Source organism: Struthio camelus, chromosome 1 (genome assembly GCF_040807025.1).
Source record: "Struthio camelus isolate bStrCam1 chromosome 1, bStrCam1.hap1, whole genome shotgun sequence".
NCBI classification, from domain to species: domain Eukaryota; kingdom Metazoa; phylum Chordata; class Aves; order Struthioniformes; family Struthionidae; genus Struthio; species Struthio camelus.
The window spans coordinates 137356560-137375071 of NC_090942.1; the positions used below are offsets into that span (position 1 = coordinate 137356560).

The 18512-nt window shown below is 38.5% G+C and overlaps 1 protein-coding gene across 9 annotated transcripts in view; it reads left to right on the forward strand.

Moving 5' to 3' along the window:
• Positions 1 to 18512, forward strand: part of SH3KBP1 (SH3 domain containing kinase binding protein 1) — a 236813-nt gene that overhangs the window by 193081 nt on the left and 25220 nt on the right. For all 9 annotated transcript variants that reach the window (XM_068918383.1, XM_068918410.1, XM_068918361.1 and 6 more), the window contains 3 exons: positions 8464 to 8565; positions 13321 to 13372; positions 17090 to 17170. In XM_068918383.1, the coding sequence (XP_068774484.1) occupies positions 8464 to 8565; positions 13321 to 13372; positions 17090 to 17170 (235 nt within the window). The remainder of the gene's footprint in view (positions 1 to 8463; positions 8566 to 13320; positions 13373 to 17089; positions 17171 to 18512) is intronic.

The window sequence follows — 18512 nt, forward strand, 5'->3', positions numbered from 1 at the left end:
TTTCAATCATAGCCATTTTCTTCAAAAATGTTTAACAAATTATTGTACTATACTGTAAAGTCTCATTCTCAGTAACTGAGCTTAATAAGTAACAAAGCTTCATTACTTCAAATGCCGTCTTCAGTAGCATAAGGTGGGTGTAATATAAGACTCTGGAAGGATGCTTTCCTTCATTCACGTGTATTTTACCAAGCTATACAAGCATTACGAAGACTCTAAAATCAAATATTTTTTGATTTTTCAAAACAAAATTGGATTTTGAGAGCAATATATCTTCCCTTCAGCATCATTATTGTTCAATGAAATGTAGTAAGAATTTTTTTAAAAAATTCTTCAATATTATTAAACTACTTTTTTCATACAGCTTTAACATGATTTCCTTGTCTCCCACAATGCTAAAATTTTATTAATGAAGATCTGATGCTGTATGAGGTTGGGTTTTCTTTAGTTCATTTCAAAGTTACCAAAATAGCGCTGATTTTTGATACTTGTTTTCACCAAACATTTTCCATGTATGTTAAAATCCAGGCACTTATTTATTAACAGGCAAAAAAGGTAGAAATTTCCCTGCCCGTCATTGTTTTGCCCAACAGTGTCACACACCAACTTGAAAAATTGCAGAGCCCGTTCTGTGGCCCTTCTCCAGCTTTGGCGAGAGTTGGGCCCTTTCGGCCCCAGCTCAGCCCGCAGGCATGCAGCAGCGCCGCACTTTGGGTGCTCTGCATGAGTGGAGGCAATAGCAGAGCCTTATTTCTTAGATTTGACTTTCGACAAGACCTTTAATTCTCAAATTACAAACTCTTTGTGCATTCTGTATGTTTGCGGATAACGTCTTGAAAAGTTCCGTGGAGATTTGGTCACCTTAAATTCAAAGGTGTTTTGTTTTCCCCTTAAATTCAAAGGTGTTTTGTTTTCCTTTAAATTGTGAGGTTGCCTGTCAATGGTGGGAAGAAACGCGAGGGAGATGTTTACAGTGCCAGGAGTAATAATGTCATATGCGGCTGCCAGCAGAGCAGAGCTGACACACGAAAGCTCTCAGTGCTGGAAATGTAAAAGGTATTCATGGCTTTTCTGAATAATGTGATTTTACAAGCTCAACATTCTTCCTGATGGGAACCAACTTTAGAAAGGCAGAAGAAAAACAGACATTTGACACATACAACTACCAACTGCTGGGATTTCTTCTTCTTTTTTTTTTTCTAATGAGAAGCCTTCTACAAAGAGCCATGAATTCTATTGGAGATTTCTGCAAAGCTGTGTTATGCTATCTTGCAAAATTTTCACTTAGCCAGAGCTTGCACTTGTTGTGTTGTCTCTCACTCAGTATTCTGGATAGTCTGTAATTTTTACTGTGTAATTTTAGCTTGCTAATTGGATATTTTAAGCTGGTAACATATAATCTTAAACTAAAAAGGTAAGAAAAAGATCTCCATAAATGAAAAGACCATGAAAAGATCTCCATAAATGGAGATCTTTTTGAAAAGATCTCCATAAATGATGGCTCCATATCTAAGTACATCCACTTGTGTGAGCAGAAAACTTCAGCATTCAAAGAGTACACATCCCACAAGACATGCTTTGCAGCTATGTTTTCTGAAGACGTGCTGTTCTTGTACTTGGCGTTGCTTTCTATCCTAGCTGTAATGATGAAATCACAAGTTCCTGTATCAGAAACTTAATCAGAAAAGCCAAATATTGATCAGTTAGTGGCTGATGTCTACACCTCAGCTTCATATTTTTAGTAGTATTGCAAAGTAGCAGCACATTCAGAGGGCCAAGCCTGCACAATGATCTGCTCCTTCAGAAAAACTGAAGTCCTGTTTGCAAATGAAAAGATCACCCTTTTAAAGATTAATTTCTTCATGGATCTATGCAGCTGCAACAACAGACACGCATAAGAGAGAAAATAAATACAGATTGTTCCTTTGTTTGGGAGCCCTGGGCAAAGAAAAGATCCTTCATTTGCATTTACAAATAAGAGCCTTCCCTTTTGCTAGGGGCAGCTCAGGAAACAAGCTGGGAAGGGGCTGGATGAACTTGGGGCTCTGGCTCTCCCTGCAATGTTCAGTAAGTCCAAAGGCAGTGAGGGACGAGGGAGTCCATGCCTCCGTGAAGATCAGGTTGCTATGGGGGAAGAGGCAGGAAACATCTCTAAAATAAATGGAAAATGTGGCTGAAGCAACTTCTACTTGCCTCACAATAGAACTGTTTCTGCATCTCTTGCGACCCTTCAGTACGCCCCCAGAGGGAACCTCAGCACTGCCCACTGCGGCTGTGCTGCGCTCCACAGGTTCACTGGCTGAACAGGTTATTTAGGCAGCCCTTTCCAGCCCTGCTCCAACACTCTTAGCTTTCCATATGTCTTGTAAAGCTGCAGAGGTTGGTCAGCTTTTGGTACGTCCCCAGTGAGCATCAGGCTGCTGACAATATTGGAAAGAGCCGTAATTTGCCGTCTCTGAGCGTTTGCTGCCAGCTTCAGCAATGATCTAAACATAAGTCCAGGGGGCTTCTGGAGCAAGACAAAACTAAAAAATACAGCTGCGCAGAGAGCCAGGTAGCTACTGGTTTTTGTTGAAGTGATTAAGAACCATCTTTTAGCATACAGTAACTTTTCTTGAAATGGCCTTTAAGTAAAAAAAAAAATAAAAATAAAAATAAAGCATAGTACCTAGCAGAGAACATATATCTGATATTTAAGTTATGGCAAGCTTGTACACTTTATTGACTTCTAGCAAAATAATGGAAAAATTCCATGGTGCGAGATTATACTAAGGTGATCACAACCAGAATTGCTGCTTTCCGTTTTCAGAGAAAACGTTGGTTGCCTTCATGGTCTTTTCAATTGGGTCAGGGCCTAGAGTACAAGTAAAGTAGCAGTATGGGCTAGAAATAAACCTTTTTGTCATATCTAAGCCTGATATTAAGAGCTGTGGCTTTATTTAAAATAACATTTGGTTTTGGAATGTGTGAAACTCCTGGCCGCTTGGACCAGAGGGCCAGGGGCTGCGAGTCTGTGACCATTTCAAAGAGGGAGATTTCAGTCATATTTGAATTACGTGGTAACTTGTTATTATCAAGCTAGTATCAGCAAAACAATTCTGCATGGGCGAGACTTGTAACCTGGTGGGTAGGAATTTACCTCTTTTAATGTCATAGTCTTGAATGTGGCATCAGCTAGTAGATTTAAGATGAAGTTGGCAGAGGACCGACAGCTCTGCCTTCCCAAGCTCTGCTGTCGTCTTTATTAACACCAAAGAAAAATGGGAATGGTAATTGGCTGAAGGAAAGTTCGTATTCTTGTCCTGCAATCAAGAGTACGCCCAGATTAGGAAGATGATTGATTAGAGCATGTTGTCAGTAGTGTGTGTCTAGATGCAGCTGCTTCTGGAGTATTTGTGAGACTTACAGTATTAAGGAGCCTTATGCTGAGGTTTTATGTTCAATTTCCCCTAGCTCCTTTTTTTTATGGTTTCAATGAGAACGTTGAGGGATTGAACAACACAGTGTTTGTTCTAGGATAATAGCACGAGTTTTGCCACTAAATAAAATTATTGATGCAGGATGCTTTATGTGCAAGATACCAAGCAGTGCCATGCTTCTTTCACCCAGAAAAGGCGAAAGCATGACTTCAGTGGTTTATAGCATGAGAGTTGCTACAGGGTCATTGGATTTTCTAAGTGATACTAAGCTGTGATCATATTCTGTCAACCCTACTTACATTTTTCATTATATTCACTAATGGTATAAAAAATCTGGTGCTCCAAAATGGAAGTTTTCTTTGCCTGTATGTTAGAAGACCTTTGCACTGCTTTTGTCTGATCTCTCCGGTCAGGCATAGCTCAGTTTTTGTTTTTGTTTTTAACTCCCATTACTCTTTTAGTCACTACAGACTTTGGTTTCAGAGTGGAGCTGTGTTCTTGTCATTTTGTAGTTTTTTTTTTCTTTTAATATGTCCTTCTGGAAAAATGTTTGTTTTCTCCAGATGACTCCTCCTTAAAATTCCTGCACAGCTTGCGTGTCTCACTTCTAATTGTATGAAAGATATTTTTTCCTTTTATTCTTCATGTCAAGAAAAAGACTGGTTTTTTTAGATTGTCTGCATATATCGTTAAAATTGTTGGCAGCATGTTGAGAAATGCTAGTTAAATGCTGTTGTTCTAGTGGTTGCTATTTCTCCCATGCTTACCCTTTTCTCTTACAAGTTTTCTCTGACTTCATTAAGAATTCCTGTTCAGGTTGACATTTTATTACCTCGTATTTTGTACAATATTTATTTCTTATGGAGTTCAAAAATTCCTCAGGATTTCTCTTTCTCATCACTATGTTTTGTCCAATTATTTACCCTCATATTTATCGCAAAACAAATTTTGCTAATAAATCTAATGTATTTAGCTTAATATCATTTACTTTTGATCCACTGAGTTTGGAATGAGAATGAATTTTGATTCTGCCATAGATCAGCTTTTCGTCCTTCTTTCATTTTACCTCCATTCTCTCACTTTATTTTATTCTCTAAAAAACTAATTTCTGTTAGAGCTGTCAGATTAGAAGATTTTGGAACAAAACTAGTTCACTTTTAAGGAAGATAAAACCAAGATCTGTGTTTCAATGAGAAAACACTAAGATTTCCCTCTAAATTTTTGTTTTCTCCATGTCCTACATCTTCCCCAGCCTTGCCAATGAAAACAGACAAGTCAGTGTTATCCTGCAGTTGATTTGTGGAAAATATTTCATTTCACTAAAGTAAATGAGAAAATTAAAGAGAAACTGCCTCAAGATTTACTTAATGTATGAGAATCCTGTGTGGCAATTGGCTGCATAAGCCGGAGTGACAATTTGCAGAGGAGGAAAAAGCAAGCCTACAGCTGTTCTGGATTAAGGAACATGTAACAGAAACAGTGTCTTCATGAAAAAGGAACCAGCCTTTAAAAAAAAAAAAAAAAGGATTGAGCATAAAATTCATCTGTGTTAATAAAATGATAAAATAAGAGCAAGATTTCTGACTCCTAAGAGCACAGCAAAACACCCGACCTAAAAATGATGTGTATGATGGAGTATGTTGTTTAGTCATCAGGATTATTAGATAGCACTAAGCTGTACCACCAGTAGTACAACCTTTTCATCTCTGGAGGCCTGCATTATTATTAATATTTTTTTAAATCTAAATTGGATCTTAAATGTTTGCGCACTTTCAGGTTAGCAGAATACAGGCTGCAGGGCACTATAAAACACCCCGTGTGACAGAAAAATTCAGTGCACTGAATACTCGACTTTGTGCAAGTAGATAGTGCCAACTGAGAGGGCTCCTTCCCATCGGGAACTGAGGGGTGCTGGCGGAGGTAAGAGTAAAATCCGCACAGTGCCTGCTTGTGCTATGCATGACTAGCTGATAATCTCAGTCCTTCACTAGAGCACCGTATTTCACTCAGAGGATATTTTTAAAACGTCAACTGGTCAAGGATCAGCCCTGTTCACTAACAGAGGCTTGATGGTCAAACTGAACTGGTAAGTCTCTCCTAAAAAATCACAGGAAGGTCTAGAAAAGGAAACTGTTCTTAGTGAAGGCTACCCTGCTAAAAAGAGGGAAGAAGGTGGGAGAAACAACAGGTTAAGCAGGAGAAAAAAGGAGCAAAAAAAGAATGAAAGGATTGTTCAGTGCCTGCCTGTGTGGATCCAGGAGCACATTAAATCAGAGTGTAATGCTGAGATATGAAAGAAGAAAAAATTAATACCCAAAACACATTATGCAAGAAACCATGCTATTTAGCTGTGTTAGGAGAGGAGGTGAACTGAATATGCTAAATAAAAAGCCTAGAACAGAAAAATGACCCCCTAATTTGGAAAAGGAAATCATCCCATAAAAGCAGTGGTCTTCTTTAATGCTATTCTGTTTTCTCCCCAGTATCATCAAACGTTTATTCATTATAGCTAACAGATAAATACCAACTTAGCACAATCATTGTAAACACTGTTTTTCAGATTTCTCATAGTATTAAATATATCTCGTTAAGTTATCTTGCATTCTGCTGACATTTCTGTAGCAGCTGAAACAAATAATTCTATGGAAATATAATAAAGATAAGGCCATCTTGCATGCGTGTTATCATGCAGTCTTTTATTGTGCGCTCACATTCTGATTTTTTAACTGGCTCCTCTCCCCTATTTAAACTACTGTTTTCTTGCTCTAGATACCGAATTATTCATTTCCTCTTAGTTTATTTCCTTCTGCACTTTTGTAGTGTGTGCACACTTTGTAAGTATTTATCTTTGAAATTTTCCTGTGTTACGAAGGAACGCTACGATTTTTCTTAGGCAGATGATGCATGAAGATCAGGGTGGTTGCAGTTAAAAGTATTTGCTCATTTTGGATACTTATCTCGGAAAAAAGTTAAGGTCTGTCTTTTTCATGAGCATTTAGCATTCCCTTTCCCTTTACGTATCAAGCTTACAACAGTGAATAATGTGAACGTGACATTTTTAGCCCTAGAGCTTTTGCATGTAGTTCACAATATGCCTTTACGACCAGCTTCCGTAGACAAACAGTATTAAGACATAAACCGCTGCTTGATGACTTTAAAGCTATTTTCTTCCTGGAGGGACGTTGCCTTAGAGCATCTATGAGGCCTATAGAGGTTGGCCCGTTCCTTTTGCTTCGGTCCAATTTTTCTAGCTTCCTGCTCTGTGAAAACCCATATAACTATTTCCTGCGTGTTGTTGCCTCCTCCCTTCTCCTAAACTATCTGCCTGCTCTTACCTTCTTTTCTTCTGTCCCTACCTCTGTTCCTACTTTTGCCCCTATATGCTAGTGTTCCAGATGCACAGCTCTTTTTTTTCTCTCTCTCGCTCTACTGAAGGGCAACAAGAGATGAGTGATTGTTTTGTAAGGCACCTGCTTTGTACACTAGCACACTTATTCCACAGCCTGGATAAAGACTTTACCGGGAAAGAACCTCTCAATTTCTGAAGTAATGTTGGAAAATCCTCATCACAGGCTGTCCCAGAACAATGATCATGACGCAAACTAGCACTCTTTGACCTACATCAGTACCTCTGATTATTCAGAGAACGTAGCTGCTAAATTCAAACTGGTCTCTTCTGAATGGTTGTGAAATGTGATTTTTGAAAAACAAAAATGTGTGTCAAGTCTGGGAGAATTTCCACAGGGTTATATTAGAAATGTTAGCATAGGAACATCCAACCTGGTGAACTACTGAGCAGTTCCAGGGCAGCTCTGCTACCAGAACTGTTGGATGTAACCGGCTGGTGCACAGACAGTTTGGCCAGCCCAGATCTGCAGCCGTGGAAGGAAGTGAGCCTGCAGTGATTGCTTAAGGTTGATATTGCCAGATGGTGTAGGACCCTGGCTGCAAACCCAGCCCCCATTTAGCCCTGTCTCCCCACAGAATGGGGGGATCTCCAGGGAGTTCTTGTTGTGTGCAACCCGTGGTTGACCCTCCTCTTGGAGCTTCCCTTTCTCCTGTGTCTCAGGAGTACAGTATTTATTGCATGGCTCTGAGCCACATCGAGATTTAGGTTTACTGCTCAAGAGGATAGAAAGGTTGGCCAGCCTGGTGCTAAGCCATCTACTAAAATTGACTGAAATGGTTTTAAGCCTGAGCAGAAGATGGGTGACTTTCCTGTAATTGTGTTTTGGACACTTTTTCAAAGAAGAAAAATGCAGAAAATTTCAACTGGAAGCATTCTCTTTCGCAAAGGTAGAAGCAAGTGAACATGGAGCTTACCATGCAAGAGTCAAGGAACAATTTTAACCTTCTGTAAAATTGATGTGGTTTGTATTACTATTCCTGTTTGTTACCAACACAGCTGTACTAATTTTTTCCATCATTTAGAGTCATTGATATAGTAGTTCATTTGTGGTTATTGTGAGCGACTTAGCTGAACATTGTTTTGTTATGCGTCCCACAATGAGCTGTTCAAAAAATGCTTCAAAAGAAGATGCTTGATAGTGATCAGGTGTATAATGCCTTCTAAATTGGACTGTGATGAAATTTAATAATTTCAAACGTAGTTCTAATGTGTCAAGGTGTTTTTTTGAGAGCATGGGAAATAAAGGAGCTTTATTACCTCTTGGGGTATGTGATGTTTAATTAAGTTATTGCATTTCTCTAACATGAAATCAGAGAGACGTAATGTCATACGTGCTCAAAATGTTTACTGATATAATAGATCAAATGGTGAGATAGTGTTTAGCTTTAGACACAGACAAGCTCTTAAAGCCTTACAGCATGTTTATTGTTCTTTCCTAGCTGTTCCATATGATAATGTAATGCAGGGTGATTGCTGACATTTTTATCTGCTAGATTACATTGTTAACCTGGCACTCCAGTAAATTGTCATGTTCTAGCAAAAAAGCAGGACGTTATGTGAAAGAGCACTTCAGCACCCAAATCTCTTCAGCATACAGGCACATTACATTTTTCGTTTTATTTTACTATTTTGTAGGACTGCATTGATGTAGGTTGGTGGGAAGGAGAGCTCAATGGCAGACGGGGAGTGTTTCCAGATAATTTTGTCAAGCTTCTTCCCTCTGATTTTGAAAAAGAGGTAAGTAGTGTATTCCTTCAGCTTCGCTTTAAAATACAGAATGAAAATGGAGTTGAAATTCTATTTGGAATATGAGATTTAGATGAAGTTTTGCTTCTAACTTAATAACAGGAAAGTGTTGAGAGAAAAAAAATTCTGGGTTACAAAGCATCTGCAAGCCGTGTGGCACTCAAAGTCATATTGGGCGATTTCTTTGAAGGGTTTCATGTGGCCTGTCCAGTCAGTCAGCCTCCATTACGTCATTCTTAAAGCCCTCCAGCCCCTGTTCTTAGTTTGAGAGGCAGAAAAACTGGAAATCACAGTGTAATTTGCTGGGGCAGGTGGTGCAAAGGTGATCAGAATTGTTAACTTGGCTCCATTATTTTTGTGGTAGAGTGTGAAATATTAGTAGTACCACCTGCTGTAGATGGATGTCATCCTATCTTGCCAAGCTGTCATAGTTGCAAGCACTCTCCCAGAATTAAAAGGGTGAAATTCTAACTGTGAAATTTGAAGGAGAATGGTGAACATTTGGAGTCACGGAGACATGTTTCTTTACCCTATCAGAAATATTTTAAAAAGGAAAGTAAAAAAACTACAAATAAAGTTTTTTCAGCTTATATTGATTTGAAAGTTGAAGGCAGAGTTGTTATTTCCCAAACAGCATTTAGAAATACTGCAGCTTCCTGGAAGAAAGTAATGGATTACTTCCTCCCAAAAGTCCATTCTGTTTTCAGGAATCCATTTTCAGTCATCAGTGTGGTATTATGAGCTTGTGATCAGGCTTTTGATGAGTATTTCACAGTGACTGTGTAAGCCTTCTGTGATAAAACAAAGACTTACGCTCTGCTTCAATCTTTGGCAATAAAACTGGATGCTGGAGGCAAAAATGAAATAACTTGGAAAGCTTGACAAAGGAAGTGTGAAACAACTTACAGAAGTTAACATGATAATTACTGAAAATGAAGGTAGAAGAGCAGCAAAAACTGTTGGAGATTAAAATGCAATTCCGTATCACAGTGGATATCCTGGCTTTAGGCCTAGTAATAAAAGAAGATGATTTTCAGAAGAGGCAGAAATCATAAACCTTAAGACATTGCGAGTCTTCAAATAATATTACAGAAGAAGAGAAATCTTTGCTCTTATCTAGTGTTGCTGTGGTAAAATTTATTCAGTCTTAAACTAATAAATGATATGTCTTTAAGGTTCAGACACTTAGAACAGAGAAATTGCAAAGTTATCTAACATTTCCCTTTTAACATCTGAAGTCTTTTCTAACCTTTTCCAGTTGCTGCTAGCCCAAACACAGGCTTCCACGTGATAAAGTAATATTCTGAAGAGTTAGAAGCAATCGTCTTTTTGCTGCAGCCTATCATTTTCTTTATTATATACAGAATACATACCTTCAGTTGAATCTATACATGTTCACTGTTTCTGAAAATCTGTGTCCATTTTAAAGCCTACCGAGATAATTAGTGTCCTGCCTTTCAACACTCAAGCTTTTTGGGGCAAAAAGCAAAAAATTTTAATAATGTGACTGCTTGTTGCAAACAGTCTGTAAGAGAGCTGTGAATAGTCCAAAAATTCTGTGGTAAAATGACCAGACCATCCTTTCTTTTTAGTAATGCCTGAGATTTACTTCATTTAGGAAAATTCAGAAGCGTTCTCTTTGTACATTCCATCTGCAGCAGGTAAAAGAGTGCAACTGAATGAATTTTGCAGTAAAGCTTGTAGCTCTTTTCACCGTTATGTCATCTCTCTGCACATAAGCGCTATTTGACTGAATATAATCTCCTATGTGGAATCAAGCTAAACTGAAAAATCTTTTATTAAATAGTTCATTTCATTAATAAGCTAATATGAAGAGAGGAATAAAACCAAAAAAAAAAAAGGTAGGCTTTGTGTGCTATCTCAACTGCCGCTACCGCATCCAAATCCTCTCTTCTCATCTCTCATATTCTGCAGACTGTGTATGCTATCTTCTTAAAATTTCTTTACAAAACTTTCATCCTTGTGAATTGTTTCAGTGGCTGAGTGATAGAAGAAAAACTCAGATGTTCTCTGAGACTGGATTTTTTCTTGTGTTGTTGAACTGGATAAGAAGATACGTTCTGAAAAATTATCTTGGTTTTCTCTGATTCCACATTGAAAAGCGTTCAGAGAACTGTGGTTTAAGTTTTGTATCTGAATTTCAGTCACTTTGGAATATTCACATGAACGTAGTATGTATTTCAGATTTTTAATACTAGAAACGCCAGTTTCTCATTTGAATTTGTGCATGAAAATGGCAGTATTAATGAGTAGTAATGATTATTCTCAGTAGACTCACTAAGGAACCAATAAGAAATAATAATCACAATTGCTTATGGTAGCCACAGGCCCAAAGAAGAAAGGAAATTGATTGCATTTTTGACAGAGAAAAGCACAAAATTACCTGTCTTTAGATCTGGAAGAGAGGCTAGAGATGGAGTCAGGAAAAAAGCCAGCTAGGTGTCCGGTAAACATAGAGAATAAAATTTTTTAAAGTTCGGAATGGCACAGATCTGGCCACTTTAGAAAGTAACTTGCAGAACTGTAGACTGTCTTTCTTTGCATAAATCAGTGCTAAAAGGGAAAGAAATGGATACTTGTCCAGTGTTTTTGTCAGGTATTTTCTGGTATGATCCAGAGACTTTGGATTCTGTCCCAAGGTCTGAAAGCATATTTGTTGTAGTGGTTCCGCTTGTTGAGCAAAAAGCTCAGGGCCCTTTCCCACCATCTTGTTCACACTGCTATTTTCCAATACTGTTTTTTTTCCACACGTGGCTACCTGTCTCAGGTCTCTTCTATGCGCTGTCCTGTCCCAGTCTCTGCCTCTCATGTGTCTCAGTGGCAGTATTTTGCCCTGAACTCACTACCTGATCAAAATGACTATCCGTAAGGACTTTCTCTCTTTACATCCAGTCTCTCCATCCAGCCAGTTTTTCGCTCCCCACGTGCTCCTTGGGCCTGCTTTGTAGTTCTATTTTCTTTCTGTCCTGTCAGTCCCAGTTTCTTCTCTGTTGGCTTCACATCCCATCCAGCTCCATCACCTTCTTGGTTATCTCATCCCGCGGCTGACCTTTACAATTCCTCTTTGGTTCTGCATGTTTCCCTCTACAGTCTTAACGCTCCGTCAGGCAAGCTCCTTTTTCTGATGTTTCTCTGCCTTTTCAAAATAGTGTATTGCCCTTGCCAGCTTCCAGTTAAAGCCAATTTGTCTAACAAACCCTCGGATTGTCTCTCTGTGGTGTGTCTATGTTAGCATTTTAGTTTCCATCAGGAGCGAGGTTTGTAGTGAATCTCTCACTTGTCCCTTTCCAGTTACTGTGCTTTGGTTTGCCGCACAGTCAGGTCCTGGAGTGATGAATTCATGAACTAGACGCCTTTCAGATGAGAACTAAACCACAGGCTATGATGAAAGAGTGCACCTCATTTATTGCAACTGCTGGTGGCTGGTCAGTCAAACTAGTCCAAAATAAACGCCAGGATTTGTACATTGTGCAGTCGGATCCTCAGCACCAGCTGCTTTGCTCCTCAGCCGTTAATCCACCTACATTCAGTTGCCTCCACAAGACAGTGTCTGTGTCTCCTTTCCCCTTTTCCACCTTTTTTCCTTCATCTGTCAGCAACTGAACCTTCAACCATGTTGCCTAAATTCCTGCAGAAGTGTCTCTGAGAGTATGAGGGACTCACTGTTCTCAGTCTTGGCCCATTGCAGCCAGGACAGAGAGGATCATTTTGAGTTCCTGTATCCTTGGCCAGAACTTTTATCAGTTTGATCTCAGGAGATTCACAGGTGCTAGAAGAAACCTGAGACTTGGAGGATGACATCTACAGAGATTTAAACTGTTAAGCTTACTCAGTCTGTGCAAAACTATATTTTACCTTTTTTTAATTATACAAAGAAAACAATTACAAATTTTTAATTTTGTTTTGTTCTAAATAACATCGATTTTTTTTTTTAAGGGTAAGTATTAAAGTAGTTAAAGTATTAAAGTCGTTTGGTCTAGTGCAGTGCTCCATTTTGTATTCATTCCAAGATATATACAGTGAATGTCTGTGTGGTGTGCATGTGTATGCACATGACAACAGAGAAGAAAAGCCACTCTGCATTTAACCTGCAGATGAAGGGAAATGGTTCTGGAACTGACTGGGTGATCATGTTTATCATCCATACTGTTACAGATCTATTAGGCAAGCAGTAATAACAGAGAAGGTAAAAAGTAAATTATGCAGATGGATTGGCATAATTTATTTCATTTCAGCAAAATATCTAAAACTTTGATAACTGGTATCACAGCAAGTGAATAAAATGTAACCTTTGCAGCATTTCCTGTGTTCTGCATTTATGCCCTATTTATGAGGCAGAAAGACACACTTCAGCTCCTACCACATCTACCTGTTTTTTTTTTTTCAAAATGGAATATTTACAAGATTAAATTTTAATAAAATAGATTTCTTCAGTATACCAAAGGTCATGTATTTCACTAATCTTAAACCACATAAACAGGACTTTTTTTTCCTGAGCAGGAAATTTAAATGATAAAAGCAGAAAAATGTCATTGTATATGTCGATTCTACTTTCTCTCTTAAACTTTACTTTAATGAAGTTACTTGTGAAATATAGGACAGATCTGTGGACTCAAGTCATGTAATTCTCAATGTTAAGCAAGGTCTAGTTACACTCAACCTTTGTGTGAATAAGATTTGTGTGAATTTTGAAGCAACCTATTTTCTTCTGTTATTAAATTTTAGAGACCTAAGAAACCACCACCTCCATCGGCACCTGTCATCAAACAAGGATCAGGTAAGGTGTAGCTGATTTTATACAGCACGTGTCAGTAGACACATCTCAGTCTAAATATGTGTATTCAAATTGAAATAGAAGTCATCTGGATCAAAACTGATAGGCAGGAAGCGTATAAACAACACGTAAATCAGAATCAAAATGCAAAAAGATGAAATAACCCTGAAAGACTGTGATCTGTTGTTTTGAATCTGTTACAGGCAACCAACCATCTGCACCATTTTAAAACTGCACCAGTTTAAATTTTAAAAGTAAGTTCTCCAGTTCTGGATGAGGCAGTTCTTGACTTAAGTTGGTTGTTTTCATGTATGCAGTATTAGGCCCTAAATACTGGAATCTAGTTTGTAGCAGGAAACCGCATCCACTTTGCACCTATAGATCTGATCTCTTCTAGAGATAAAGAGCCTTTTTCTGATCGTATTAGGCAACTTGGCTATAATTCGGTGGCCCCATCTGAGTTACAATTTAGATCTTACAGATCTGCATGAATGCTGGAGCCCAACTGTCTGTCTCCAGGTTGTATGCTATAATGACAGATTCATGTTTTTCTGTACACTTCTAAGTATAAAGCTAAAGGAGTTACCTTGACTCTGATTATGTAGACAATTGTTTTGCAAATGTATTGAGAGGCTGAGCATGTTTTCCAAATGAATGAGTGTTACCAAAGCTATTTTTGAAATATGTTAGACTGGGTTGAAAGCCAATATGGAAAGCCAAAGGCTCTTTTATTTGGAGTTTAAATGAGGCCTTTCAATAAAAATTTTCAAAAGTGCCTGGGTGATTTAGATTAGTAAATTCTGCAGCAGCTTTACCACTTCCCCCACTGCTGGGACATGTTAGGAAGAAGAAAACTAACATAGCCAATCTAGTCATATTTCTGTTTTTCTTTTCGCTGCGGTCTGTTCCAACTTTCAGTGCTTTAAAAAGTAAATTTCCCCCTCCTACAATCTTGACTTATTAATAGAAGAAGTAGTTGCACCGGTACAATTGACTGTGAATCAATAGATTATAATTCACATAGTTTAATTCTACCAAGCAGTTCTTTGACTATGGAATCGTGACTATGAATTTGTTGTTTGCTTATTGGCCTCCATGGTTTATTCTCCATTTCTTCTTGAGACTCCTAAAAACATAGAGAAGACTTAATTTTAAGATTTTTGATCTAACAGGATGATTGTCCCGAGAGAGCAGTATAACTTTGCCATCTAGTGGTGGCTGCATATTAAAGATGTCTTAGTGACAACAAAAATTATCACCTCATATAAGTTTTGGAAAACTTCTATAAAAAGTTACATTTCTCTCAGTTTATACTCCTCTCATATTTCCCTAATGTAAAATGGGAAAATAATACTTTTAACTTGTTTCTTCCTGTTTGCATCCATAACATTTACTGTTTCGGCATAGCAGAGTAATATGCCCATTTGCAGAAGGAAAAACAGATGTATAAGGGATGCCGACAGTTTGTTTACGGCCACCTGAGCGTGTGGCAAAGCCAAGGCTACTGTTCTTTGTTTTCGTATTCTGTCTTGACTAGTCCTTGTTGAGTTTGCACAAGAGTTTCTTCTGAAATGCATTTAGAGATGAAAATCATTCTGTTCTTATTACCATCCTGCCATTCTCTACAGTATGAAATTATCACTTCACCAGGATGACACGGTGTTATACCGCTTCTGCACATGGCAGGCTTTGCTGTTAATAGTAGATAACAATTGCCAGTACTGTTTCTGCATGTTTAGCCTGTCGTAGCATGACGAATAAACTGAGAACTGTCACTTGCAGGCTAAATAATTAAATATCAGCATGTTCTGATGCAGAGTATAAAGTCAAAGCGGAGAAGTAGAACTGGTCTTTGTCTATAGCACAGCTGCTACCCATGTAAAGGAGGGGGCTAGTCTGTGTTATAGTGAAGGTGGAAATTTATGCTGATAGTTTTAAGCTGTAAGCAACCATCAGGGCCGTCTGTGTTAAGCTGCTTTACGAATTAAGGTGAAAACCTTAAAAAAAAATTAAAAGTGCAAGTTCCTTACATAGTCATTGAAGAGAGACAGGCATTTAACTGGATATCTAGGGTAAGCAGTATAGCTGCATGTAGACTGAAGGGTGGGAATATTCTGTTGAATGCCTTTGGGGACTTGCCTGAAGTTCACCTGAGCTTTCTTACAGCCACCGTGCTCCGGTGGCCTTCTCCTGGCAGCTCCGCCGGAGGAGCATGATACCTGCCTGGTACCTGCATTATTGGGGTCAGGGAGTGCTCAGGTAAAGAGTACACCCGAGTTTGGGAGTTTGGCTCATAAGTGTTTGTAGGTCTGTTGTCTGAGACATAGCGTAGGAGTGTCTCTCGGTGTATTGATGATGTCCATGAATCATACGGTAATTATGCATGGGTGGCTACCTAGGTATAGGTGCCGTTTCTCCTTGAACACAGTAATCTGTGCAAGACTGTCAGGATGTGCTTGATATAACCCATGCGTTTAGAATGGCTTTAATTGGATACTAGCAGCAGTTTCTTCCTTCAGGAGTAAAATATTGTTATGGCGATTCAGTAGTATTTATTGGCATGATAGGTTGTACAAGTGTTGCCTGTTCAATAGCACAGTTACATGAACAAACAGTAGCCAATAATCACCACTGATGAGCAATTTGCACTGGTGATTACTGATTTCTAGGAACCAGCTGCAGAAGAGAGTTGTGACTGCACATTGAGAAAATGCAAATATATTTAAGAACTGCATACAGTAGAACACACTGAAGCAAAAAATTGCCTTGTACTCCCTACCCTACCTCCTCTGTTTTTCTTGGATGTCATCTACTGTAATTTTTATTGAAATACTAATAGTATTACCTAAAGCAGTTTTCAGCACTGCTAAGTTGAAATGGTATTAGCACCTAGTAGCTAGCCAATGCAATGAAGCCAAAATCCAGAATAGTGCTTCTTATAAAATGGGGGCTGGAAGATTGCATCTTGCATGTGCCAGGAAATTTCTGCAAAATCTTCCCATTGTTGCTGCCACTAGTTCTCTTATACTCCTCAGAGTAACCGAAGCCAGTATGTCAGGGTCCCTAGCATTTCTAAGACTATGGTAACCTTCCAAGGTAAGCAGACGCTTACCTGAACGCCTCTAGGCCAAAAACTCTCATTTAAAATGCCTGTAGTCACTAAGAACACTGTTGTTACTAGTATTCTCATCCTTTTCATGTGTGGAGTGTGTGTTTGTTTTTTTTTAACTTAATGGGAAATAAAACCTGTATATTCATCTATCTACAATATTTTACTGGCAGAAATGCCCAATTAATTGATCTGTTACAAATGAGTTTCCTGACTACTAAATTGCTCTTCAGTTTAGTATGTCTACAGAGTTAAAGGATTACACTAAAGGATCACAAAATTTAAATTTCTGTCCTCATTTAAAGATCTGTAATTACTGAAAATTTTCACAGAATGGTGAAAATGGTGAATGAGTATGATCTTTTCCTTGCAAAAGGTTCCCTCTTTGCAAAGTGTGAAGTTGGTGGTGAAAACATAAACATGCGATTGCTTTTGTGGCCTTTATGATGTAAGCAATTATATTTGAAAATAGCTTTAGAGTCAGTTTTAGCCAGAAAATTTCAGAGCAGGAAAATCTAAAAAGTGTAAGAAATTTCAAAATTAAATCTCATATAGCCTTATATCGGGGCTTGTTGGCTTGTCAGAATTCCATATTTTCTGTTCTTTGACAGGCATCGTCGATCGGAAGCATGAAATCAAAAAGGTACCTCCTGAAAGGCCAGAATGCCTTCCTAATCGAACGGAAGAAAAAGGTATGAAATATGCTTTCTTGCTTGATTTTTACAGAAAGAAAAGGTGAATGGAACTGAGATACATCCTCATTTCCTAGTTCCTCAGTAGGTTGATTTTATTAAGAATATTTGTTTGGATGTTTCTTTTCCACTCTAATAGATCTGTGATTATATGCATTTTGGAAAAAATCCCATGGTTGCTTTGAGGCTGAATTCAGGGACTTCAGTTGTAGTGGATATTGTACCAATCCAGAGGTGTTACTTGTACCAGCAGCCTCAACAGAAGACAAGGGGAGATATACTCTCAATACATAAAATGCTATCAAAAGCTCAGTGCTCAGTAGAACCCCGGTCCTCAGTGAAGTAAGGTACACCAGTCTAGTGCATATTTACGTCTTAACATCTGTATGCTTTGATTCTCTAGTTACAAGAGGGTTGACAATTCTTCTGCGCCATGTAGGGATTTTGTGAAGTTATAGTCATTAATGCTTATGAATCACTCCATTATAATAGTGACAAACGCTCTCAGGCAAGCCTGCGAAGAAATAAAAAAACTCTGTCTTCAAAGCCAGGTTTGAACACTGTGCAGAAAATGAGGCATGGTACCATCGCGAGCCCTGCTGAGAGAATGAGACCTTTAGTGGCTGTTCTTTGTGCGTTCTGAATAGTACTGGGAGAACAGTTGCGTTGACCGTCTAATTGAAGATGGTGTCAAGTTACATATGCCTGAGTGGACTGTTAGGTGGTATAGACAGACTTAATTACAGGATTCCTTAACTTTTAAGGGTTTGAATTTGCAACCTGAAAAAAGGCACATGAATGCACATGAGTAAGTGTAAAATATGCGGGTATAATTTAGTGCCAGAACATTCAGGTTCTGCACCAAGGTCTGTTTCTGGATAAATGTCTAAGCGATCTGGCAGGTGTTGGTTTAGCACTTTTATCTGCATACATTTAGTTTTGGTAATGTGCAGTACTTGATGTGGCTTTCCATTTTTGGATTTAGAAAGCCAACTGCTGAAATGGTAGAAGTTTAAATATATTATTGTCCCAGGGTATAAATATCTGTAACTTTTCTAGATACGGAAAACCGGGCAATAGGAATCACGTCTACATTTGTAGAATACCAGGGCTTGAGAGGAGTTGCTCACTGTGGTATGGCAGTATGGGTGGGCACAGGAATTTTCTTTATACTGTGTTGGTACAGGACAAAGCCTAGCCGGTCCCTGATGCATAGCTTCGATTCTTGGACACTGACGCAGTATAAATAGTCATAGGAATAAGGGTGTGAAAATTGTACAATACTTTGGAATAGCTTCCAGGTACGTTACAGAGGACCAGCTGATTAGGTCAAGTAAAAGTG